General features: G+C 54.6%; 1 protein-coding gene across 1 annotated transcript in view; it reads right to left on the reverse strand.

Moving 5' to 3' along the window:
- Positions 1-2,511: 2,511 nt before the first annotated feature.
- The window catches only part of ARIH2 (ariadne RBR E3 ubiquitin protein ligase 2), a 39,342-nt gene continuing 15,644 nt past the window's right edge, over positions 2,512-26,209 (reverse strand). The window contains 15 exon segments of the mRNA XM_084901666.1: positions 2,512-4,135; positions 4,273-4,356; positions 5,800-5,868; positions 6,441-6,584; positions 7,055-7,206; positions 8,981-9,002; positions 9,086-9,136; positions 10,005-10,122; positions 11,191-11,300; positions 12,224-12,345; positions 13,956-14,106; positions 15,801-15,864; positions 19,136-19,203; positions 25,133-25,144; positions 25,146-25,178. Coding sequence (XP_084757792.1) covers positions 4,064-4,135; positions 4,273-4,356; positions 5,800-5,868; positions 6,441-6,584; positions 7,055-7,206; positions 8,981-9,002; positions 9,086-9,136; positions 10,005-10,122; positions 11,191-11,300; positions 12,224-12,345; positions 13,956-14,106; positions 15,801-15,864; positions 19,136-19,203; positions 25,133-25,144; positions 25,146-25,178 — 1,272 coding nt within the window. The 3' untranslated portion in view covers positions 2,512-4,063.

A 26,209-nucleotide genomic window follows, 5' to 3' on the forward strand; every position in this document is an offset into this window, starting at 1 on the left:
TTAGAGAGTGGAAGGAGGGAGAGACAGAGAAAACATCGATGAGAGACATGGATTGGTTGCCCTCCCCCACGAGCCCTGACGGGGGCCAGGAATCAAGCCTGGAATCGAACCCAGGATCCTTCACTCTAACCACTGAGCAAACTGGCTAGGGCTCTTCTTTAGCCTTTTAACATCTATAATTAGCCCGGCTGGTGGGGCTCAGTGGCTGAACATCGAACTGTGAACCAGGAGGTCAAGGTTTGATTCCCGTCATCTCCCGATCCCGTGTGGGGGCGTGCAGGAGGCAGCTGATGGATGCTTCTCTCTCATCATTGATGTTTCTGTCTCTCTTGCCCTCTCCCTTCCTCTCTGAATTCGGTAAAAAATGTATTTTTAAAAATAAAGCCTACAGTTAGATCACCAGGAAATCCTCACGTTCCCAACTCCATGCCCCTATGTTTGTTACCCTGTCCAGTGAGCTATGCCATTCCACGCACAGCTCCGCTCCGCTGGCTCATCCCAACAGCCGGAGCAGGCGACTGAGGGAGGGGGACTGCTTCACCCCATTTCCGCCGCACCTGTTGGCTGTGGGGACTTCACAATCAGGCCGTAAACTACAGTTTCTCGGCCTTTTAAAACCCACCACCGTGATGCCCAAATCCCTCCGGGGGGGGCCGGAGCGGCTGTCACCGGCCCTCACCTCTGGGCGCTGCTGTTACAAATTGTCTTCCCGAGGTGGGCTGTGGAGCGTGGGCTGCAGTGAGGACTGGCCGGGTCTGCTCAGGGCGGGCAGTGTGATTGGCTCGTAGGGACGGGATTGGTTAACAAGCCCGGGTCCACACCGGCCCTCGGTGCTCCCAGCAGAGCCGCCCATGGGCAGTGCTGATTACTGCAGGAAACCCCGGGGCCACGTGGAAAAGCCCCGCCCCTAGACTTCTTTTTTTTATATTTTATTTTTTACAGAGAGGAAGAGAGAGGAATAGAGAATTAGAAACATCGATGAGAGAGAAACATCGATCAGCTGCCTCTTGCATACCCCCTACTGGGGATGTGCCCGAAACCACAGTACATGCCCTTGACCAGAATCGAACCCGGGACCCTTCAGTCCACAGGCCAACGCTCTATCTACTGAGCCAAACTGGTTTTGGCTAGACTTTTTTTTTTTTTTTTTTTTTTTTTTGAGGGGAAAAGGAACCATTTATTTTTTAAATATATTTTGATTTTTTTACAGAGAGGAATAAAGTTAGAAACATCGATGAGAGAGAATCATCGATCAGCTGCTTCCTGCACACCCCCTACCGGGGATGTGCCCGCAACCAATGCACATGCCCTTGACCGGAATCGAACCCAGGACCTTCCAGTCCACAGGCCAACGCTCTATCTACTGAGCCAAACCGGTTTCGGCCCATTTATTTTTTTAAATGTATTTTTATTGATTTCAGAGAGGAAGGGCAAGGGAAACATCTGAGAATCATTGATTGGCTGCCTCCTGCATGCCCCACACTGGAGGTCAGGCCTGCAACTGGGCATGTGCCTTGACCGGAATCAAACCCAGGATCCTTCAGTCTGCAGGCCGATGCTCTATCCACTGAGCAACATTGGCCAGGGCCTCTTTTTTTTTTTTTTTTTTTTTTTTTTTTTTTTTATTAAGCCAGCAAGAATTTATTACAGATTTGAATCCAGGCTCAAACCGTGGCTGACGCAGCAGCCGGCAAACACCCAGGTAAGAGCCCTGATGGAGGGGGCAGTCCCTCCAGAGCGCTCACACAAAAACACAAACACACACCTACCGTGGCCGGTCAGGCTCTCCGGAATGGGGGCCTTCATTGTCCTGGCTGGGGATCCCAGACGAATTCGTGATCCCCAAGGACCACCAGGGAGCAGAGTCCGGTGCAATAAACAAGAGCCTTTTCCATGCTAGCATGGGCCCTTCCCACTCACGCCAGCAGCATAGCAGAAGAGCCAGGGCCTCTTTTTTAAAGATGGCCGAGGACATGATGCCAGGCCACGGTACTCTGCCCACTGCCTGCAGGAGTGGCTGGTGGCCGTTGCCTCAGAGAGAACACTCACCGGTGACCACTCCCCCCCATGTCCCCAAGAGGGAGGCCCCGGAGGCTGCAGTGTCCAGGCCTCTCTGGCCCCGACTGCCGTGCATGCTGCCCACAGCCCACAGCCCACGGTATCACTCCAAACATCTTCACAACCAGGACCGCCTAACCACCCCCGCCCAGCCTAAGCTCCCATCCGTGCTGGAGGGGCCGCGAGTCTGCTTGCTGATGAAGGGGCCAGGGCCTCGGCAGGGGCTGTGGAGGAGCCAGGGGCCCTTTGGAGGGAGGGGAGGGGTTGGAGGGACGGAAGGAGCTTAGCTACCCCACCTCCCTCCAGTGTCCTCTCCCCAGAGAGAGAGGCGGTCAGGCCAGGGGCCCTCACAGGCCTGGGAGGGCTGACCCAAGGCCGCCCTGTTTGTGCGGGGCCCATGCCCCGGCTGCTGCATCCGGAGGCTCCGTGGGAGAAAGACATCTACACGTAGTCTTATAATCAGAAACTCCGTTTATTTTTAATAAACCACTCAACTTGGAGCAGATGACATTACCTCAACTTTTTCTTTGAAGAAAACAAAGATATTCGGCAAATTCATGAGAACACATTGCCTCTGTACCTTCCACCCTCGGGCCGGGCCTCCCCGAGGACAGGGCCTTCCGGGGACCGCCGCCACCGGACCCAGGTTGGGCACACGGCGATGTGCGGTCCAAACACGCCGGCCCCTGGGCCACGCAGTACAAAGACGGAGGAAGGCAAGCCGCCGAGCCCATCCCCGAGCCAGCGCAGTGACCACGCCCACCGGGTCCCAGAGGCTGTCCTGGTGCAGGGACCCCCGACCTGTTCATGGCTACACTCCTACCTGTCCCCCTCTCCCAGCCAGCCCCCGCCCCCGCTGTGTGCTGCCGTCCAGAGCAGTTAGTTCACAGCCGTGGTGCCTGGGGACGCGGAGGTGAGTGTATGAGCATCAGAGAATTCCCACATGTCCATGTCCCCCAGCACAGAACCCGGGCCAGGCTTAACTTCCTGGGCCACGGGGCCAGGTGCCACGCGAGCCGCTGGCTCCTCTGGGCTCCGCAGTGCAAACCCTGGAGGGGAGGCCCAGCCCGAGCGGCCATGGAAACACCTGTGCAAACAGGCCACACTGCCTGAGCCGAGGTTCGCGAGGCGGCCGGAGGCTGGTGAGCAGAGGGCAGCCACACCACCTGCAGGCTGCCGCGGAGAAGGGACCAAACAGAACACCTTTGTGTGGGGACGACCCCCTTTGCGAGTGGAGCTCCGCCTTGAGGAGCTCCTGTCCCACATCCATGCTCTCCGTGGGCTCCGGCCCAGGAGCCACCGGGAAAGCCTTCCCTTCGAGCAACACCATGAGCCCACAGACACGCAGGGCACGTCGATCCAGCCCCGTGGCACGCCCTGCTCTGCACTGCCCGCACACTGCTAGGCCACGCAGGGCGCCTGGCCGAGGCCGACAGGGCGGGCAGGGGGCAGGCGGCTCCCGTGCCAGACCCGTTGCACAGGCAAACCAGTGCCCACCTCCACCCTGCCCCTCCCCTGGGCCCGAACACCAAGCGTCTCTGGAGGCAGAGGCCGCCCGCCGGGCCTCCAGGGCGCCTCCAGGAGGGCGGCAGGAGCAGCTGCGTTCCGAGGACAGTAGCTAGAGGGCAAACACTCCAATGCCAATTTATTTTTAAAGGTTCTGTGTAATTCTATGGTTGGCTTCCTTTCTGTTTTGTTTTTTTGGTACAATTGCCCAACCTTTAAAAATTACATAAGTTGTAATGAGCTAATACTATTAATAGTCATTCAAAAAAACGTTCCCTCCCTCCCAACAACCATCCAGGGGGAATTTCAAATCCTGAAGAGGCCAATCCAACAGGGCCTCTACGCAGCAGAAACCAAGAGCATGGTGAGCAGGAGCGGGAATGAGGTGTGCGCCGGGCCTCAGGAGGGCCGGCCGGCCTGGTGTGAAGGCAGAGCCCTGGTCGTGCAGAACAGCGGCCGAGGCCTCCGGCGCCTCTCCCACTGCAGCTGCGAGGCCGGCCTAGGTGTCGTGGAAGTCCTTCAGCAGGGTCCGCCTGCGCTGCTCCGCTATGTGCATCTGGTTTTCTAAGTCCTGCGCCAGGGAAGCAAACCTGTGCTCGCATGGCCAGCCTGAGCAGCCGGAGTCAGCACAGCCGCCCCCTTCTCCGCAGCAGCTTCCAGCCACAGCACCCGTCCCCCTCCTCACGGCAGCCCGACGGCGGCACCTACCCCCCGGTCATAGCTGTCCGCGCGCTCCACTTTCCACGACAGGTTTTCGATCTCCGCCTCCAGCTGCGCCTGCTGGTATTCAAACTGTGTGGGCAGAGCGGGAAGGTCAAAGGAGAGGGCGGGGCCTGCAGACGGGGGCGGGCGCAGACGCAGTGCCTCAGGCTCGCATGAGCAGCAGACAACCCTGAAGCTGACCTCAAGAGGGCAGTGCTAGTCCCTGTACCAGGAGCCAGAACCCAATTAAAAGGCTAACTGGCCCTGGCCAATGTGGCTCAGTGGATAGAATAGGGGTGTCGAACTCAATCAGAGAAGGGGCCAAAATCTAAAATCCAGCCTAAATCGCAGGCCGAATGCTTTACTGAACAGTCATAAACTGACAATGTCATAAACTGACAGCGGAGTGCAGTGATGACAGCGCGGTGCAGGCCACATTGCAAGGCCTGGGGGGCTGGATTTGGCCCGCGGGCCTTGTGTTTGACACATGTGGGATAGAGCATCAGCCTGCAGACTGAAGGGTCCCAGATTAGATTCTGGTCAAGGGCACATGCCTGGGTTGTGGGCTCTATCCCCAGTGGGGAGCATGAATGAGGCAGCCAATCAGTGATTCTCACCATTGATGTTTCTATTTCTCCCACTCCCTTCTTCTCCAAAATCTCTCTCTCTCTATATATATATATCTAGATCCCTCTCTCTCTCTCTCTCTCTCTCTCTCTCTCTCTATATATATATATATATATATATATATATATATATATATATATTTTTTTTAAGGCTACCTAAGAGTACAAATAGCAAGGGCACCCCCGCACCACCACAAAGAACAGGCAAGAATTGAAGCCACTGAAGACAATGCTCCCAGCATATAGGGAAACAAATGCTTTAAAAATCAATGGATGGCTATTCACAGACACTGTATTCCCTGAATACTGTTTTTCTTTAGCCCTTCTGCAAATCAACTTTTTAAAATGTATATGTATGTATGTGTATATATATATGTGTGTATATATATATATATATATATATATGTTTGTGTGTGTGTGTGTGTGTGTGTATATATATTTATTATTGATTTCAGAGAGGAAGAGAGCGGGATAGAGACAGAATCATTGATCAGCAGCCTCCTGTGCGCCCCCTACTGGGGATTGAGCCCCCACAACCCGGGCATGTGCCCTTGACCAGAATCAAACCTGGGACCCTTCAGTCCTCAGGCCGACACTCTATCCACTGAGCCGAACCAGCTAGGGCTGCAAATCAACTCTTAAAATAGTTGAGCCAGTTGCCTTAGTAATTGTACATCCAAGCTTTACGCACAAAAATGTTCCCACACGTCTCAGTTATAACAGTGAAAAACAGTGGGGCACTCGGGCTGTTATTACACAAATGCCAGCTTTGGGGGATGAGACTTATTCTGGAGATGCCTGGAAGAGAAATACACTTTGAAGACGACAGTTTTGTGTTAATTTGGCCTCCACATAACCGGCACCTCTGGCGCTCGGAGGGCAGAGTGGAGGGGCTGCTGCGCCTTACCAGCTTCTTCCTGGGCCCGGACTCCATGTAGTAGGCATACGGGTACGTGTACTGCAGGGTGTAGCGACACTGCAACAGGGAGAGGAGAAGAGAAGGGCCCTGTGTCTGATTCCGGCCACACGCATCGGTGGCCTTTGCAGTTCTCTCCCCACCATGCAGGTCACCTGGCTCCACAGGATGAGCCTGAGAAGCGACCTCACCAAATAAAGATGGAGGGGACCACATGGAGAGAGGAAACAAAAGTGGCCACAGACACCCCGTTCCTTCCAACCTGGGCTTTATTTACCAGCAGCTGCCTCAATGGCTCTTCCCTCTTTAGTCGGACATCAGAGTCCACACATCTATCTCAATAATTGTCCAAAGACAAGCTCTTATTTTCCTGAGTGATGCATGATGGGACAAAAGAAGAAAAGGGGTCCAGTCTCGCCACAGTGGTTCTCTTGGTGGAACCCCCTGGACACCAGCAGAGGCCTGGTCCTCAGTGGGCACAGCCGGGGACTGTCCACCCGTGAGCAGAAGTATGCGGCCTGCACAGGGTGCTAACGGCCCAGCCCCCTTCGGGGTCTCCCCCCCTGCGGTCGGGGGCTGACAGGGCCAGGCACTGGACAGGGCCAGGCACTGGAGAGGGAGGAGGTACAGACCTTGGCCAAGAGCTTGGCAGCGTTCTGCAGGTACTGCCAGTCGATCCACGTCCCCAGGTTGTTCATGACGCGCTCCTGGATCTTCTCATGAATCCGCTGGTACGTCTGCGCCTCCAGCTGCAAGCTCTTGTTGTGGTTTTCCCACTGCAGGCAGAGGGAGGAGGCGGCTGCAGGGGCCCTGGGGCGGCACAGGGTCCAGAAGGGACAGCTGGGCTGGAAGGGCCCAGCCACAGCCTCGTCTAACTTACGGGGACTGTGTGACCTCGAGGGCAACGAGGGCGGGCGTCCAGAGCAGCGCCTGCCTGCCAGACCACGCCCCCTCCGGGCAGCAGGCTCAGCCTGAGGACGGGCTGTGTGAGACTCGCTGGTCTACGTGCTCAGAAACCACGCGTGCCGCGCTCTGTGGGCTGCTGAAGCGTCTCCCTGGGCTAAGATGGCACTGACAGTCCCTTCCTGATCTTCCATCCAGCCCGCACATCAAGCCAGCACCACGTCCTCCCTGTCAGCCACGCCCTGTGGAGCCAGCCTTGCCCTCTGTGCACGTGGCCCTGGGCCAGTCCCTGGGATGCTGCCCGCAGCCGTGCACAGGCCCTCGGGAGCAGCGAGGGGCCTACCCGCTCGAAGTAGAACAGGTACTTCTTGAGGGCCTCGCGGGCCTGCGCCTGCTGGCTCTGGTTGACGATGTCGGGGTTCTCCTTGTACCGGCTGCACTCGTAGTACTCGCTGCCGTGGGTCTTCCAGTCGCCTAGGCACATCCAGCAGAAGTCTGCGCAGAGAGAGGGGGGTCACACCCAGGACAGCCCCCAGTCCTCTAAGGCCAAGCATGGGGACGGACAGACTGTGCTGGGGGCGGGGATGTCACCTGATCAGACTTCCCAAGGACGCCCCCTTTCCGGAGGAACGAGGGCCTGTCTCCCCGATCCCAGTCCCTGCAGCTGCCCTTGCCGATCTAAAGGGCAGTTCCGTGAGCACAGAGCTGTGTGCCCGTCTCACCGGTGCAGGCAGGTGTGACGTACAGACCACTGGTCTGCCCACGTGCAGCACAGAGAATGGTTAACAGCAGCGAGTACGGGGCCAGGCAGCAGTAAGAATGTTACCGTCAGGTGCATAACTGTCTAACCGCTATAGGGCACACCGGAAACGAGCCCAAATAACCCTGAATGTGGACTGTAACTGGAAAGTAAGACTTTTTAATATATTTTATTGATTTTACACAGAGAGGAAGAGAGAGGGATAGAGTTAGAAACGTCGATGAGAGAGAAACATTAACCAGCTGCCTCTTGCACCCCACCCCCCTGGGGATGTGCCCGCAATCAAGGTACGTGCCCTTGACAAGAATCGAACCCGGGACCTTTCAGTCTGCAGACCAACGCTCTATCCACTGAGCCAAACCAGTTTCAGCAAAGTAAGACTTTTTAAAGCACAGAGCAAGCACCGCTGGCCTGCTGTGTCCGGCCACTGTGAGAACAGGACGGCGGGGACTGGTCCAATGGAGGCTCAGCACAACGCACACGCCTCCCGCCCGCCTGCCTCCCGCCCTGCCCTCTCCCCAGGAAGCCTGTCCACGAAGCTGGAAGAGGGCATTCCCCTTCCTTCTTGTTTAAAAGTGCTTTTCCCTAACCTACAGCCATCCGCAGTCACCCTCAGAGTTACGGCCCTGCCTCTGCAGGGGAAGCAAAGAGGGAACCAAACCCCCTTCCGGACGCTACCCGTCCCACCACGACCGCGGTCTGGGAGGGAGGCCCGCCGCCGGCTGGAGGCCAGTGCGGTGTGCCTGTCTGCCCGGCCCGACGGCGGGAAGCCCCGCCTCCCAGGACCCACGCCATGGCTGACTTCCCCGAGGTGCTCACCCAGAGACCAGACGCCACCCAGCCCTCCTCTTGTCGTCTGCCCTGGACGGTGACAACACTGCTCCCTCGTCAGCGAGGCCGCGCTTGCTGCTGGTTAACCCTGTCTGCACTGAGTCCCCTGACCCCAGGGAGCCCCCGGGAAGCACAGGAGCAGCCCCCGGCAAGCCCTTACGAAGAGGAGAGAAACGCAGCACCTCGGCAGCCGCGCGGGAGACCTATGTGCACACATCCCTGCCTGAAGGACTCCTCCCTCCTCACTGATCTGGCAGGAAGGAAAGCAAAACCCACAGGTCCAAGGAAGCGGCTCCTGACAATGGAGGAGGCCTGAAGGCCAAGTCCAAACCCCTCTGGGAACTTCCTGCAGCCTCGAGGGAAACGGGTGGTTACCCCCTCCAGTGAGACCACCGGGAGGCAGCACAGACCAGCCCGTGCTACTCACCTGCCTTGGAAAAACAGAAAGGCCATGGTAAACCTCTTCCCGATGACTGAGGATTCGTGAGGGTCTAAGAGTCCCCCCCACCTGGACTTCTGACTACATGTGGCCACGGGATGGCAGAGGGATTACAGGTCCGAAAGGAGAACATAAATGTCAGTCGTAAGTGCCAGGCTGCCCTCGTCTGCTCCCCACACAAGCAGCGGAGCCCGTGCACAGGCAGGCTGGGCTGGCCTGCACACCACGCCGGGACTCACCGTGTTTGCACTTGGAGCATTGCTGTCGAGGGAAACAGAGAGAACACGTTAAGGGCCCGCTGACCACGTGTGTCACACATGCAAAGGGCACGGGCTTCCGCTCACCATGTGATTGCAGCCTCCGTTCTTCTCGATGCAGATGTTGCACTTGGGACACTGAGGAGACAGAAGGGCGCCGTTAGGCTCACGCACCACCAGGCGGCTAAACACTTACACAAAGCGCCTGGCACCTGTGCCCAGTGACTCATCGGGCGAGCACTGCTGGGAGGAGCAGTCACTTAAATGTGCCGGTCGCTGAGGCTGGAACAGCAATCCAAGGAAAGGAGGTCAGCATGTTGGGCTCGGAAACACTCACGCACCTGCTGAGCCCACTGAGCCCGCCGCCACCCGTCCCGCCAGGGCCCTCGTCACAGCAGCAGCCGGTCAGCAGAAAGCCTGCCCGGGCGGGAGTGCGCCAGAGCGGCCACGTCCTGGCAGCCGCCCGCGCTCCTGCTTCGGAAGAGGCACGAGAACAGCCTCTGAAGCCGCTCGCTCCCGAGAGGTGACAGAGCCCGCGGACGCCCCCAGAAACCGGCTGGGCCGTGCCACCACACAGCCCGTTATGACGTCCTGGCCACAGCGGGACTGTGAGCGTGACGGGCACGGGGCAGCGCCTGGGTGCCGAGTCCCCCGGGCTCCAGGGGCTGTGGGCCCTGCTTTCCCAGGGAAGGCGCAGGACAAGCACTGGGCCTCCACAGACTGGCTATTTGTTAGGTGTGCGCTCTCTATTTACTCCATTACAAACTTATAAACTAGGGAATTACTACTCTTACACTGCCCACCTCCCTCCCGGGGATATGAAAGCCTCGGAGCATTCAAGAAAGACCGAGTTTCTCCTAACTAGTTCCTTAACTTGCCCGGCGTTTCAGCACCGGGCCAAAATGAGTCACCCAGCACCGCGCACTGCGACAAGCGCGGCCACCTCCGCCGGCCTGCCAGGCCCTGCAGCACAGGCGGCCGAGCGCAGGGGAGACACGCTCCTTACGTCTTTAGTGTGGGCGCTGATGTAGTTGGCGGTCTCCGAGTCGTCCGCACACTTCGTGAGCCATTTCCGGATGGTGGCGCAGTCTGTGGGGGCGTGATACATCTGACGACACTTGAAACTTAAAACCAGAAAGAAAAACACTCAAATACTCAGTAGGTCAGGCTTTCATTGTCCTCGTGTCCAAGCCAGCAGGTCCTGAGGCAGAGCTTTTCAAAGGGAAGCCACCGATCCAGGCTTCCAGACCTTTACCGGCGGAGATGCTGCTGAAATGCCTCCGCGCAGGCAAGAGCAGGACGAGGCCCTTCGGAGCCTGGGCTCAGCCCCAGCCACACGTGCACACAGGGCGCAAATGCCAGCTTGTCCAGGCGCAGCGGCAAGACACCCCAACAGCGCAGGACACTCAGCCAGAGCACACCTTCCCCAGGCTCGGCCCCCAGGACCTGCCTGTCCCTCTGGCCCAGCCCCACCGCTGAGGACAGGACAGGGCCCAGGAGCCGACCTCACCCCTGCCCAGGAGAGCTCACCCAGCAGGATGGAGGCTGAGAGCCGGCGAGCCACACACGCCCTCAAGGACATCTCCAAGGCGGCCCACGGGCACGAGCCACGCTTCCCGTGTGGTGCCCGAGCCCGTCCCTCCAGGAGGCTCCCGGGAGGGGGGACTGGGACACAGGTCTGGGCCTGGGGATGACTCCTGCCGATACCCTGCACCTCCACTTCCTCACCCACAAGGATGACAACAGTGCTGCCCACACGCTGTGGGAACACGGAGGCCCGCGGGTCAGGACAAGGCCTTACCCTTCAGCACATGTCGCTCTTCCCATCTTTCTTACTGCAGGGGGTAAGCCCCAATGGCTGTATGCCATGTTCATGAAGGACAGGGTGAGTCACAGAGAAAGGTTAAAACGCTGAGCATGTAAATAGTAATAAGTTATCTGTGCAGGCAGAGAAATCAAACCTCTGGGTCAGTCTTAGCAGCATGAACCACAGCACCTTCTCCCAGCACCTGCCCCATCCTAGTCTGCAGACCGAGCTGTCCCCAACATGACCTGGAACATGAGGCGCCCCCCGCCCCCGGAGCGGAGCTGCTCTCCTGCTCCACAGCCCGTCTCCCCCTCCCCCCGCCCCGGCAGCAGCGGCCTGTGCGGACGGCGGGAGCCAGGCTGCTGGCACCCACAGCCTCTCTTACCAGAAGACCTCGCTGCACCGGCTGCACTGGACGCGGCGTGCTCGGGGCTCTTGTACCTGGATGACCATGGGGCAGTCTGCACCGGGGCACAGCTGGAGCTGGTAATGACTCTGTGTGCACACCAAGGGGAAGCATGAGCCACTCCCAGTCGCTGCCCCCAAGTAGGCCCCGAGCACTCAGACACTGTTTGTCCAGCTGATGCTGACATGACGGGCTCTAGGATTCCCAGGGACTGTCATGAGCCGCCATAGGGCAGATACTGAAGGCTCTGAACGTGAGTTAAACTAGGCAGCAACTCACTGAAGGTCTAAGATCAGATCACAAAGCGGGACGCACTGCTGCGTCTGTGAGATGGGAACGCGAAGGGACTCGGCTGGAAGGAACCAGGGAGCCCCACAGCCCCAGGCGTTTAGCAGAGGCAGCCAGCAGCCCGCGGAGCCAGGCATCTGTGGGGCCTGCGGCTTGCGCATGAGAAGACCAGACCTTCAATCAACCAATACGCTTCGGCATGGCACGGTGGAACGATGTCACAGAAAACCAGCGTGCCTGACGGGCAGCCTGACCGAGGGCCAGACTGAGACTGAGACTGGCCGTGCTAGAGTCATGGGCAAGCTGTCCTGCCCATCTCCGCTGGTCACAGCAACCAAAGGAACAGCCACTCTGATGTGCTGCCGGTGCGTGGATGGCTTGCTGAGTGGAGTGCGTACGGTGACCACGCTACAGGAGACCACGGCTCAGGGCACAATCACGGGTAGGTTACACAGCGGGGAGTATCAGACCTGGGACTCACGGCTGCCTGACTCTGCATCTGTGTTCACTACCGTTCTAGTGGTTCCTGACTCCGCGCCTGTGTTCACTACCGTTCTAGTGGTTCCTGACTCCGCGTCTGTGTTCACTACCGTTCTAGTGGTTCCTGGCCTTTTAGAGCCATGGAGCTCTTTCCTAATGGCAGCCTTGTCATAAAGCAGCCCTGGTGGGCACCGGGGAAAGGAGGCCCAGGAAAGCAGGGGCGCCACCCACAGGGCGGCCATACCTCCACATGGTCCCTGAAGAGGTAGCGCCTGTATTTGTCTCTGAGCTCTTCGTTGGGCAGTAATGGGAACACAAAGTCCTCTGGTGTTCGAAGTGGGCAGTCCTGAGCCATGCAAGAGACTCCTGTGGAACAAAGACCCAGATCGACAGCTGCACTGCAGGAGTCACCACTGGTCTATATATATATATATATATATATCCCTAATATGCAAATAGATCCAACTGCACAACTGCACACCGGTCGCCATGACATGCGCTGACCACCAGGGGGTGAGTGCGGAACATGGCGGGTGTCGACTGCAGCAGGAAGGTGGAGCAGGTGAGCAGGGGCCAGCCCGAGGTGGATCGCAGCCGCTGCCACTGGGTGAGCCTCTGGTGGTTACTGAAAAGCCTCCGCTCCGCGTGCTGCAGTCCTGCCGGTGCGAGCACCTGCCGCTCGCACCCACTGCCGGTGCTAGCCCCGCAAACACCCAGGGGCACCACTGCTTGCACCCACTGCGGGCTCCCGGCGCTGGTCTTGATGGTTCAGTGCCATCAGCAGTCGGTCAGTGGGTGCGAGCAGCGGCTGCCGGCCCCCATCGCCCCTGTGGGCTTCTCCCCCTCCGCCTGCCCCTGAGGGCGATGGGTGCAGCAGCAGCTGCTGCTCAGCTGACAGCGCTGTCCCCAAACGCTGCTGCCGTCACTAGGTGCGAGCGGGGCGGCACCATCAGCGCATGGGAGCAACGGGCGGGAGAGGGGTGCTGGCAGACGGGGCTGCTGGCAGAAGGGACTGGGGGCCATGGCAGGCCGGGTGAGGATGGGCCCAGACCCGTCCCTGTGCCCACTGCAGCCTCAGCCCACAGTTCCTTTCTAGATGCACGAATCTGTGCCCTGGGCCCCTCGTCATAACGTATTTGCCCCTGAGTTCAACCACAGATTCGGTTCCACATAGGAAATTCTTGAAACAACAGAACAACCTCAAAGAAAGACACTGATACATTTGCACAGTGATGTAACTAAACATTGTTCCAAATGACATACATATCACAATGGTTTAAACTTTTGTTTAAAAACCCTATATGGTTGCTAACTAACAACTGAGTTTTGTAATGTTTAATATTACATGCAAGTGCTTACCACCAACAGGAGGTTTGCAGACACAATTAATGGGAGGCCAATCTTGTATCAACATCATCAGGTTACAGTCTAACAAATATCCCGTAACCGCCCCTCACCACGCACTCTGTGCTGCTGCCTACGCAGCACGAGCCCTCTGGAGGCTGCGCAATGGCTGCCTGTGGGGGGGGTGAGGAGGGCAGGAGGCAGGGTGCAGACAGCGCTCCCAAAGCCTCCGAGAGGTGGCCCTGCACTCACACGCCCTCCACGTGGGACCGAACAGCAGCCTTAGCTTCTCCTGTCGCTCAGGATGGGAGCACGTGGCCAGTCAGACTGAGGCGTGGGAAGCAATGGTGGTGACGGTAACGTCCATCAGGCTTAAAAGACACGTAGTCGCCTAACCGGCACGGCTCAGCAGTTGAGCCACGATTCCCAGTCAGGCACATACCGAGGCTGCAGGCTCCATCCCCAGTAGGGGGTGTGCAAGAGGCAGCTGACTGACGATTCTCTCTCATCAGTGATGCTTTTACCTCTCTGAAGTCAATGAAAACGCTGTTTTCAATAAGGCACACACTGACCGAGCCCTGGAAGGGCCGAGTCGGAGGTAACAGGCAGTGTGGTAGGCCCGGAGCACTCACCCACACCCACGCCGTCTCTGACAAGCACGGAGCAGTGCTGCTCCCAGCAGCTGCGGCAAAACTGGTGCTGACAGGCCAGGGAGAGCAGGTTCTCCTTCCGCACGAACTGCATGCACACGGCGCAGTGGTGAGGGGGGTGGGCTGCGGGGGCCTGGGGAGAGAGGAAACATCAGTCCGGGGCCGCAGGGAGCCTGGGAGGCCACGAGAGTGGAGCTCGGCTGCAGTGGAGCTCCGAGCAGAGAGCACCTCAGGAAGGCTTCCTGGGGGCGGCGGCACCTGAGCTGGGCTTGTGGCATCACTAGATGCAGGGAAGCAGAGCCGTCAGAATGACAGACAGCAGCCTGAGAAAGCCAGGGGGAAGCTCGGATGTCAGTTGTCAAGGCCCTCAGAGGTCCTTCGCTCCAGCTTTAAAGCGTTTCTCCTGGAAGAGCCCGTTCAGCAGAGTCCGGAGCTGCCCCGCAGCAAGCGCTGCGGATCCAGCCCTAAGGCCGAAGCTGTGTAAAGCTTCTAACGGCACACTGAGCGCTACTCATCACAGCTGATTGTCTTCCTAGGCGGATGTGCCCAAAATACAAAACGTTATTTCTTTTTCCAAGTTATAGCTCGTCCTCACCACAAGGAAGAGATGTCACGTAAATTAATGGAGAAGGATGAGAAGGCACCTACGAGGCAGGAAACTCTCCCAGGAAGTGGGCAGACAACTCTGAAGCCCGAGTCCCAGGATGAGGCCACACTACACACACGCACACGGACACACACACGGACACACACACACACACACACAGACAGCCGGGGGCCCGGGCCAACACCACAGCCCATGGAAAAGCCCCTACAAGGTGATCTCGGCTCTTGTCAGCTTGTTAAAGCAGAGCACCTGCTCTATCTACCCCTCTCCCTTCCTCCCCGGAAATACAAACAATCCGAGAAAGGACTGTTCCCGTGCTCAGCCAGGCTGCGCCGGGAAGCTTTCTAAGGAGAGGCTGCAGAAGTTCTGTGGTGACCTGAGCTCCAAATCTCTCTCCTAAGCGCTCTGTGGACACGTCCTCGCTCATCTAACAGATGTTTGTTGAACTTCTAGACACACAGGCATGGCCAGGCCTGTAGGACGTGGTGTCTCCCTCAGAGCACTCACTGCGGTAGGGAAAGATGGCTGAATCACTACCACATACAGTGAAGGTTTAAAGACACAACCAGACGAGTTTGCAGGGAGTGATCACGGAGGACAGGCTTTGTGAGGGACAGCTTGGGTTTGGGTCTTTAAAAGTGAGTTTCAAGCCAAAACCAGTGTGGCTCAGTGGATAGAGTATCAGCCTGCAGACTGAAAGGTCCCAGGTTCGATTCCGGTCAAGGGCATGTACCTTGGTTGTGCGCACATCCCTGGTGGGGGGTGTGCAGGAGGCAGCTGATCAATGTTTCTCTCATCGATGTTTCTAACTCTCTACCTCTCTCCCTTCCTCTCTCTAAAACAATCAATAAAATATATTATAAAAAAAAAAAAAAAAGTGAGTTCCATTCCCACAAACATGGGGACAGGGTCTGAACACTCCAGGCCAGGGAGGGCCCGCAGAGGCAGAGGCAGGGGCAGGGGCAGAGGCGTGCGGTGAGCTGGGCACACCAGGCAGCAGGGGGATGGAGTGCAGGCTGTGAGGCAGAGATGAAAGGGCTGAGCGGCCCTGGGTGGGCAATGATTTCCTCCCCCTCCCCCCGGAGGAAGCTTTCCAGCGATAACGGAACAAACAGGAGAGGCAGTCACACCAGAAACGAAGTGAGAGGGCTCTCCATGGCACCCGAAGCCACAGGAGAGCCACGTGCCGGGAGGCGTCCTCCCAGGCAGGACACACTCACGTGTTTCGATGGACTGGGCTGGACGCGAGCCTCGACGAGCAGCTGAGCAGAATTGGACTTGTACCTACAACACAAAAGGCAGAGACCCAGCGTCGGGGACGGAAGGCGCAGGTTCACCGCGGAGGACGGCCGACGTGTGCAGCTGCCTGAGTGCCTTTGTCTCTAATTACCGCTCGCAGAGCCAAGCTCCCTCCTCAGTGCAAATGTGCTTCTCTTCCCGTTTCTTTTAGCTCTCAACTGTCTGCGAATAATAGCCCTGTCTCCAAGGCACTGAGCTGAGAACAATGCTCATGAAGGATCGTTTCTGATTTACATTCCCTTCTGAAATTAAAGGTAAAAATCTCTTTACTGACATCAGAATAGGGAAGGATATCTTAAGACACACACACACACACACACACACACACACACACGCAGAGCATAAAAGAAAAACTGAAAAATCATGTTACATTTAAAAACTTTGGTTCATCATGCCCTAACCGGTTTGGCTCAGTGGATAGAGTGTTGGCCTGCGCACTGAAGGGTCCCAGGTTTGATTCTGGTCAAGGGCATGTACCTTGGTTGTGGGCACATCCCCAGTAGGGGATGTACAGGAGGCGGCTGATTAATGTTTCTCTCTCAGATGTTTTTAACTCTATCCCTCTCCCTTCCTCTCTGTAAAAAAAAACAAACAAAAATAAAAAATAAAATATATTTAAAAAACAACAACACAAAAAACCATGTGGTTCATCAGATATAAACTGGATGAAAATTCAATACCTATATGGCAAAGGATGATATTCAGAATAAAAAACAACCCACACACAAAAACCTATAAATTCATTTGTCCTTGGTGTCTGGGAATGTGTTTTCCCGGGCTTTTGGTAGCACTTTTATTGCCACATGATAATTGTTCTTATTTCTAAATGTATTTATGCCATACCTCATTCCAGATATAAGATACAAAAGATAAAGTAACTAAAAATGGGCAAAAGAGAGAGCAGGCATCCACAGAAGAGGAAACACAAATGACCACTAAACATAAGAAAAGATGCTCCTGAATAATCCAGAAAGTGAAGTTAAAGATGACTGGAGGCACGTTCACCCTCCAGACGTGAAACTTCACTGTGGCAGCACGGGGAGCCCACACCACTGTGGGCGTGTACCATGGAAAACACTGGCCTTCACCGGTCATTTTAGAAACCAGAGACCAGTAACTCACTCTCTCTCTGAACCCTACAAAGTGGTTACACTGAAGTCTCCGACAGGTTTTCAAAGCTGCATCATGTGTGACAGCAAAGCAACCAACCAAACAAAACCACCTCAAAATGGTTTTCTGACAGGATTCACAGGATGTCATAAAATGCAACTTTGTTTGTAATTTTAAAACTTAAAGCACAGCATGATGATGTCTGTCTGTAGAGTTCTAAAAACATACTAAACTAAAAGTTACCTAAGTTAGGAAAAATAAGAAAACGATCAACAGGAACGGCAGGTACGAGTGCCGGTGGGAGGAGGCGGGCCAGGCAGCACTGCCGCCAGAGGCTCCTCCTGCGAGCCAGCGGGTTCCTGTTGGGGGAGCACTCAGGAGAGCACCTGCTTTACTGCTCTTTAGTGCCTGCATACAGCACATGCGCATGTGTGTGCACATTCACACACAGCTTTTTTTTCCCTCTTAAATATATTTTATTGTTTTTGTACAGAGAGGAAGGGAGAGAGATAGAGAGCTAGAAACATCGATGAGAGAGAGTCATTGATCAGCTGCCTCTTGCACACCCCCCACTGGGGATATGCCCGCAACCAAGGTACATGCCCTTGACCGGAATCGAACCCGGGTCCCTTCAGTCCCCAAGCCGACGCTCTATCCATTGAGCCAAACCGGTTTCGGCCACACATGGCTTTCTGAAAAAGCACGCTTTCATCAGAACCATCTAATTCCTCTGGAACAAGGTATGGCATAAATACATTTAGAAATGAGAACAGCCGGGACCAGTTTGGCTCAGTGGATAGAGCGTCGGCTTGCGGACTGAAAGGTCCCGGGTTCGATTCCGATCGAGGGCATGTACCTTGGTTGCGGGCACATCTCCAGTGGGAGGTGTGTAAGAGGCAGCTGATCGATGATTCTCTCTCAACGATGTTTCTAACTCTCTGTCCCTCTCAATTCCTCTCTGTGTAAAATCAATAAAATATATTTTAAAAAAAGAAAAAAAGAAAAGAAAGAAAGAAATGAGAACAATTATCACGTGGCAATAAAGTGCTACCCAAGGCCGGGAAAGCCTTGTTCCCGCCACCAGGAGCCGAGCAGGGGCTGTCTCCTGCAGGCGTCCTCGCCCGCCGTCACAGTGCCTCCTCCAGCGGCTTTCCCTCCCACACTCCCACCAGATGCTCCGGCTGAGCCTCCACCTCTCCCTCCGATTCCCGAGTGTGGGCAGCGGGGACAGAGGTGCAGGCCTGGAGGGGCACCTGCACTCTGCAGAGCCTCTCCGGCGTGAGCAGTGAGTGCGGAGGGAGTGAGCGGGCGCTCGGCGGGCGCGGCCACCAGCTGCCCGGCCGCAGAGGGCAGGCACGGCCCCGCTCTGCGTTCACAGGGCCACACCGCGAGAACCATGTCCGGTGCCGAAGGGCAGGGTGGCGTGTTTCTCCCGGGGAGATGCTGTCCTCCGGGGCACCGGGCAGGGCCTGGGGACATTTACCTCCAGGACTGTGTATGCTCCTGCTCCTGACGTGCAGAAGGTGAGCTGAGGCATCTGCCAAACCTCCTACAATCCCAGAACAGTCTCCCCAGCAAGAGTCATGCAGCCCCAAAGCCCGTGGTGCTGAGGAGAGACCCGGAGCCAGACTGGCCTCCGAGGGGGGGTCTCGGAAATGTCTCCAGCGGGCCGGGGAGAGACCCTCTCAGATTCCAGTGTTGGAGGCTCCAATCTGTGCCTCGGAGCTCTGGGGCTGGAGGCGGGTGGCGAATTGGCCAATTACCTTTTCTCAAGCTAACATGTGATGTGCCATGGTACATATGATGTATCCAAAAGAAATAACAGAGATGTTGGCAAGGGTAATCTAGAAGGGCACTGACTACAAACTAATTAACAAGGCACAAAAAACCTGACGTCACTGTCCAACAACAGAGGTCTGAACAAAGTAAGAAGCATCTCTATAAGATGCTGTGCCAGCAAATACCAGTAGAAAGAATATCTGGAAAATAGATGGGAAAATGTTCAACATGTAAATTGAGGAAAAAACATATACAATATGACCCAGTGTCTGTAACATACAACACGCACACTGGAAGGACATGCTCCCCAGTGCACAGAACGGCACCACGCTGCGGCGATGCCGCCCCCCGCCCCCGAACGGCTTACCTGTCCAATATCTCTGCAACTTGCCAGTGGAAATTAACTAATATAAGTTTAGCGACTGAATGAGACACCTAGAAAGAAGAAAGAAAAAGTCAAATGACCGCTTCGTCTCGTTCGGAGCATCGCAAGGTTTTAAATGCTTTGTCTTCAGCTCAGACTCCATGGCCCAGTGATTGCCTGGATCTCTTTCGTTTTGTCTTTGTTCTCATGAACGACCTAAGCAATTACTTTAAATTGCAACTTAAGCAAACACTGTAGAGTCATGACTCCTCAGCGATGGGCTCTGACTGCCGCAGCCCCTCCAGCTGCCGTGGAGGCCTCGGCTGGGAAGCGCACCTCTGACCCACCGGTTACCGGCAGAAATGTCCAGGCTTGGGATTCCTGTACAAACCCAGCAAAACAAAACTAAACAGACACAAAGTGCCACTGGAAATCCCCAAGGGCCCTCGCTGAAAGGTAATCTAGAAGTCCGTGGCAGAAAAATTCTTGAGAAAATGGCAGGGTATATGTGAACCATAGTGTTTTCTAGGAGTAAAAAAAATAAAAATGCTTAACAAAAAGGAAATATGTGACCGATTCATGCAATGGACTAATATATAGTTATTAAAAAAGATGTTGCAGAAGTGTATTGACATGGAAAGCTCACTTTTTTATTGATTTCATGAGAAAAAGAGAAAGAGAAATATTAATGATGAGAGAGAACCATTGATAGGCTGCCTCCTGCACGCCCCCTACCTGTGATAGAGCCAGCAACCCAAATCGGGACCTCCCTGCTCATAGGTCAATGCTCAACCACAGAGCCACACCAGCCGAGCAAGTTCACATTTTAATGTTATGCTAAAGAAGCCAGTAGTAAGAGTATGTATTTAAATGTTATAGCCGCCATATCTTTTTAAAAAAATAATTTTATTGATTTTTTTTACAGAGAGGAAGGAAGAGGGATAGTTAGAAACATCAACGAGAGAGAAACATCAATCAGCAACCTCCTGCACACCTCCCACTGGGGATGTGCCCGCAACCAATGTACATGCCCTTGACCGGAATCGAACCTGGGACCTTTCAGTCCGCAGGCTGACGCTCTATCCACTGAGCCACACTGGTTTTGGCCGCCGTATCTTGTTAATTGGGAAAGTAAGCTAGTTATAAACCAGGCCACCTGTGTCAGGAATGGGAGGGGGGAGGGCCTCCAGAAGATGAAGACGTGTCTGGGTGCCTGGAGCAGGCTTCCCGGAGAGAACACCAGCCGCAGGCGGTGCTCCTGACCAGGAGAAACAAGGAGCACTGCAGGCTGAGGAGCCACGAGCACTCAGAGCTTTGGCGTCGGCTCACGGGACTGAAGATGGGTGCGCCCCTGCTAACGGCCCGTCCCATGCGCAGTCAGTGCCTGCCTGCTGCCTGAGGCCCAGCTCGTGTGCAGGAAACCAAGGACTCAGACAGCTCACTTCACTGAGGGGCGGGACCCACTTCCCTCCATGCAAGACAAGAGGCTGCTGACCATGCGTGCCGCTGTGGGCTTTTCTGGTCCAGCTCCTGATCTAGAGGTCCACTGCTTCTCGCGGTGGCCAGAACAAAACCAGTCCCCCACAGCAGCCCACTACCATGGAATGAAAACACACAAAGCATTTGGTTTAAACCTCAATGACTGTTTGAATGTAGCTTTTAGCTACAAAATTTGGTGGGGTTTTTGGTTAACCCTCATCCAAGGATATTTTTCCATTGTTTTTAGGGAACGGAAGAAAAGGAGGAGGGAGGGAGGGAGGGAGGGATCAATGTGAGAGACACATCAATTGATGGCTCCTGCCCATGTCTGACCACGGTCGGGAACTGAGCCTACAACTGTGGTACATACTATGGTACATGCCTTTCAGACGGAATCGAACCCAGGACCCCTCAGTCCGCAGGCTGACGCTCTATCCACTGAGCCAGACCGGTGAGGGCCACATCTCTTTTAAAAGGCAGAGAGCGATAGTGTTTGGGACAAGCTCCTCGCTGGAGCTCGTCCTAAAGAATCTTCCATTTCTGACCCGATGGGGCTGTTTTTGTTCAGAATTCTAACAGTCTGGCCACGCAGTGCTGCCGGCTCCTATGAAAGGCAATGTGCTCAGGAAGCCAGAGGTCCTGGCCACACCTGGCCCCGCCTCCCCTATCGCCACAGGCGGCTTCGGTGCAGCCTTTCCGGGAAGAGCCGGGTCCGGCTGCCTCTCACATCCACAGAACCCAGAACTGGTCTGGTCACAGTGTGGCCACTCAACACTTCCTGGTCATTAAGTTACATCACGTCTTTAATCTGTATTTTCAAAATGTAATTTCCTGACCGCCCTGAAGAATAGGGTTTTAGCTACACTTGGTCTGAGCCCTGGTCTCCACAGCACTGCAGGAGCTAGTGCCTCAGAATTCACACCCCGGCGCAGCCGCCCGGGAACACGCCTGTGGAAACGAATGACCGTAAGCCCATGAGCGATCCACTCAGAGTATTGCAGAGCTCAATGTGGTTGCAATCAGGTTACGGGAAGAAGGGATGCTCTAGCCCGTCATAGAGCTGGAAGCGGAGTGATGTGAATCTGTTCTTTCAGAGCCACCAGCCAGAAAGAATCACCGGGTAAACAAGCTCGCAGGCGCACAGGGGCCCACACTTCCTCCGCCAGCCCAGCCCGGCTGCTGCTCAGAGCCTGTGGACCCTGGCTTCGTGGTGTGTGTTCCTGGGCAGGCTACAGCCACACTGCATTTGCTTAAAGTGATGGCCTCAGAATTCTTCAGGTTCCTGTGACATCCAGAGGACGTTACAATGAGCTATTCTCACACCCCCCCCCCGAGGTGTGAGTCAAGGAGCGCCATTAACTACTGCGGGAACGGATCGCTAGAACGAGGTACACCCATACAACAGAAAAGCATCTTCAACAGTAAGAAGGAAAGCACTGCTGACCTGAGACAACATGGATGGACCTCAAGAACATCATGCTAAGTGGAAGAAGCCAGATACAGACTACATACTGTGTAATTCCATTTACACGAAACTTCTAGAAAAGGCAAAATACAGACACAGACAAACGGGCAGGAGTCCCCTGGGGTTGGAGCAGGGCTGACTGCCAACGACAGAAGGGAACTTGGGGGAGATGAATGTCTGTAACTCAAACTGGTGGTGGCTGCACAGCTGCATAAATTTACTAAAACTCACCTCACATGTGTCCTTTAATAAAATGTAAACAATACTGCAATAGTTATATAAAAGTGATTGACGGATAAAGCAAATGTAGCAAAAGCTTAGCAATTGTTCCCTAGCTGGTGTGGCTCAGTAGATAGAGTTGGCCTGAGGACTGAAGGTCCCAGGTTCAATTCCTGGTCAGGGCATATGCCCAGGTTACAGGCTTGATCACCCATAGGGGCACAGGAGGTAGCCAATCAATGATTCTTTCTCATCATTGGTGTTTCTCTCTCTCTCTCCCCCTCTCCCTTCTCTGAAATCAATAAAAATATGTTAAAAGCTTAGCAATTATAAAATCTAGATGACAGGAATATGGATGCCCTCTGTACAATTGATTTATTTATTGACTGATTTTAGAGAGGGAGAGAGGGACATAGAAACATCAATGATGAGAGAGAATCACTGACCGGCTGCCTCCTGCACACCTCTCAGTGGGGATCGAGCCAGCAACACCTGGCAGGTGCCCTGACCAGGAATTGAACCGTGATCTCCCTGTTCACAGGTCGACGCTCAACCACTGTGCCACACTGGCCAGCCTTACAATTCTTTAAAGTTCTTTGTATGTTTTAAATTTTTCATAATAGAAGTCAGAGGGAGAAAAGTTTGCTAAACTGAATTCAATGGAAATCATTTACATAAACAAATACATATAAACAAAGGGTTGACCCTTATACTACTGCATTCAATAGTTTGCTTATTCCTCAAAATGACAAACTCCCATTCAGAGTTTTAACATAGTTCTGACCAAAGGTTAACTGATTATCCGACATGACTTTTAGATGAAGATCCGTAATGCTGATGGTTTCACAGCTCGTTCTCTCTCCCCTCTCTCTCTCTCTTTTTTCTTTCCCTCTCTCTCTCTCTCTCTCTCTTTGTCTCCCCCCCCCCCGCCCCCCCAGACCAGCGTCCCCTGGGTGCTCTGCTCTCAGCCTGTCAGCTCCTTAGATGCAATTACATTCCCAAGGAGCTTCGGTCAGTGTAAATGTAAGCCCCAAAGACAAAATCCCTCTCTTGCTCGCTTTCCCTGAGTGCTGAAAAGGGTGGAAAGGCAGGAGGGCTGTGGTATGGAGTTCACAAAGACGGAGGGGTGCCCGAGTCTCGGTGGTCAGAGATGGGGTCAGAAGAGGCCCACCGCAGCGCGTCTCTCAGCCCCCCTCCCCCAGACCCTGACCCACAACGGGCCAGAGGCCAGGGGAGGCCTGAAAGGCTATGGGCATTACCTCTGTCATCACCCTGGTCACTGCTCTGCGTTTCCTGTCCAACCTGCTTTTCCTTTGTGCTCATCTGGGGAGGGACGCTAGTTTTTTGTGTTTGTTTTGTTTTTTTCAATCTGGTTTTGTTTTGCCATTGCATTTATAACCTCAACACTCTCAGACATTCATTCCCAGGTCTTTATTCCAGAGAGCAGCACGTGGTTACATGCATGCCAAAAAGGACTTTGCTGCTGGTCAGTAGCATTTCCCAAAGGTTGCAGATAACATCTGATACCATCCTCTATGTTCTGTGTTTAGGAGACACTTAAAAGGCATTTCCCTGACACAGCCCCTCGGACACGTTCAGTAGTTACTACCTGAGCACAGATAGATACCTAAGAAGCAGGTATCTAACCTTGTTTGTTTAAAATAAAGAATGCAGGAGCCCTGGCCAGGTAGCTCAGTTGGTTAGAGCACTGTCACAATACGCCAAGGTTGCAGGTTCAACCTCTGGTCTGAGCACATTCAATTAGCCAATGAATGCACAAATAAGCAGAACAACAAATCAATGTTTCTTTCTCTACCTCTCCTCCTTCTATCTAAAATCAGTAAGTAAATGATAATAATAATAATAAGAAGAATGTAGTAAGTGTGCCACACAGTTCTTTTCTAATCAGGGAGCAATGATGCTCAGTGTTAATGAATCATTTGCTATCGTGACCAGCAAGCAGTTGCCGACGTGGCTAGCAGAGCACAAGTCCCAGCAGCTCACTAGCTGTGCTGGAGGCACTTTCTGTTACGGTCTCAGTGCTTCAGTGACCAGAGAACTGAAACAGGCTAGACACCTAACTGCTGGCTTGGAATGGAGACACCTTGGTAAGATCCTCTTCTGAATGCTGTGGCCGGAGCCACTCATTAGCAGGAAAAGAGGACGGACTTTAAGAGCTTGGATAGGCAACTCCAGAAGCAGTCAGGTGATCAGCTCTACTTCATGTTTCTACTTCCCAGTGTGTTTTCCGTCAGGTCCCTAAGCAGGAAGCACTGGGGCAAAATAACCAAATCACAAGCCCCAAGTCCTCCTGAAGCATGTTAGTCAAGGAGCCACAAATTCCTTCTCGTTTCCGCCGATCCCCACCCGCCAAAAAAGCCAGGTCTCCACCAGAACTTCATGAGCATCACTGGCACACACGCTCCCTGACCCCCTCGCCACAAAGAGCCTCAGGATCAGAGGGAGCCGAGTCCTGAGGAAACAGAGAGCCCACGTGCTTTCCGGGCCGCCTCTGCACGCCCGTCTCCCTCTGAAGAACAACGATTTAAGAACTTCAGGACATTTAACCGTTGCTGCCGGATACCCCGGAGCACGTGGGTGGTGTTTATTACTCAACATAAAGCACAGAAAGGCTACACTGTGTAAGGACAGGCACCTGCGAACAGCCTCTGCTCTGCCATCCCCACGGACCCCGGGAGGAGCCTGCTTCTTCCGCTCTCAGCCTCAGCTGGTTCCCGTCCGCCTCGGGAACACGCTAACACAGCTCGCAAATACACTTCTCCCCCAGAAAGAAGACCACAGCAGCCCACCAACACTGTCACCCTTCCCACACTTACCAGTGCCATAGGGAGGATGCAGCTGATGGCAGTGAGCATCAACGGCCTGAAAAAATACAGGTGGTAGTTTCAATTTTTATTTCGAATCTTACTTGCCAACTGCCTGAAAACTTCTAAGGCTACAGGAATGTGTCCATGGCTCAGCCTGTGGTAAGCCACTGTGTGGTCCAATGGTTCACACTCGGAGTCACTCACTGCGCACCCGAGACGGAGGAGGCCTGACTGTGGGAGCTTCCAGGACGGGGAGAAAGGGACGTGACAGGAAAGCCAGCCCAATGAGAGGGAGACGGAAGGAGCCAGGTCTGAGGGGACCAGGGATGAGGCAGGACGGCACTAAAGGGATAAGAGGAGAGACGGGGAAAGCAGAGACAAAGGAGTGACACCACCTGGAACGGGTGAAATCGGAAAAGACGTGGCGTGGTCCCAGCAGGCTCTGGCCTCAGGCACGGCTCCCCCTAATTCACCCGGAGCCTTCGCCTCCCCCACCCTCCGCGCCTCTGAAGCTCTCCCTGGCACATGATCGCAACTTCGCTTCCTTCCCCTTTTTCTGTAAGGGTCTCCATGGGGGAGGCTGACATGTCATCGAGGCACCTACATATTATACGTGCTCTTAAAAATCTATTAATAAACATAACAGGGTCTCTGACCATTAAAAAAAATTAAGACCTCATATAACTAAGTTTTTTATGAAAAATATAATAAAGCAAAAAATATGAACGTCACCATGCTTTGACCACAAGGGTACCTTTGAATTATGAGAAATTCCCAGCAGCCACACAGCGGAGGGTAAAGGGAAATCCCGGACTCATCCTCTCGCTCCAACGTCAGCTCGCGGCCACGCCGCCTGACTGACCTCCCCAGCCGCCCTCCAGGCTGATGTGCAGAACCCCGCTGGCCCCTCTTTTAGGCGCTTCCATGAAAACCCTCGGGAAGTAGTGAGTACAAAATGCTGGGAACAGCCCTTAGAATTCTAGGAAGTTTTCAGGGTGGGGGTGCCATATAAGCAAGATGACCATCATTTCTGCAAACTAAGGCCATGCCCAGTAACCACAGCCTACATAAAGGCACACAAGGATT

Source organism: Pipistrellus hanaki (genome assembly GCF_964339955.1).
Source record: "Pipistrellus hanaki genome assembly, chromosome: 13".
NCBI lineage: Eukaryota > Metazoa > Chordata > Mammalia > Chiroptera > Vespertilionidae > Pipistrellus > Pipistrellus hanaki.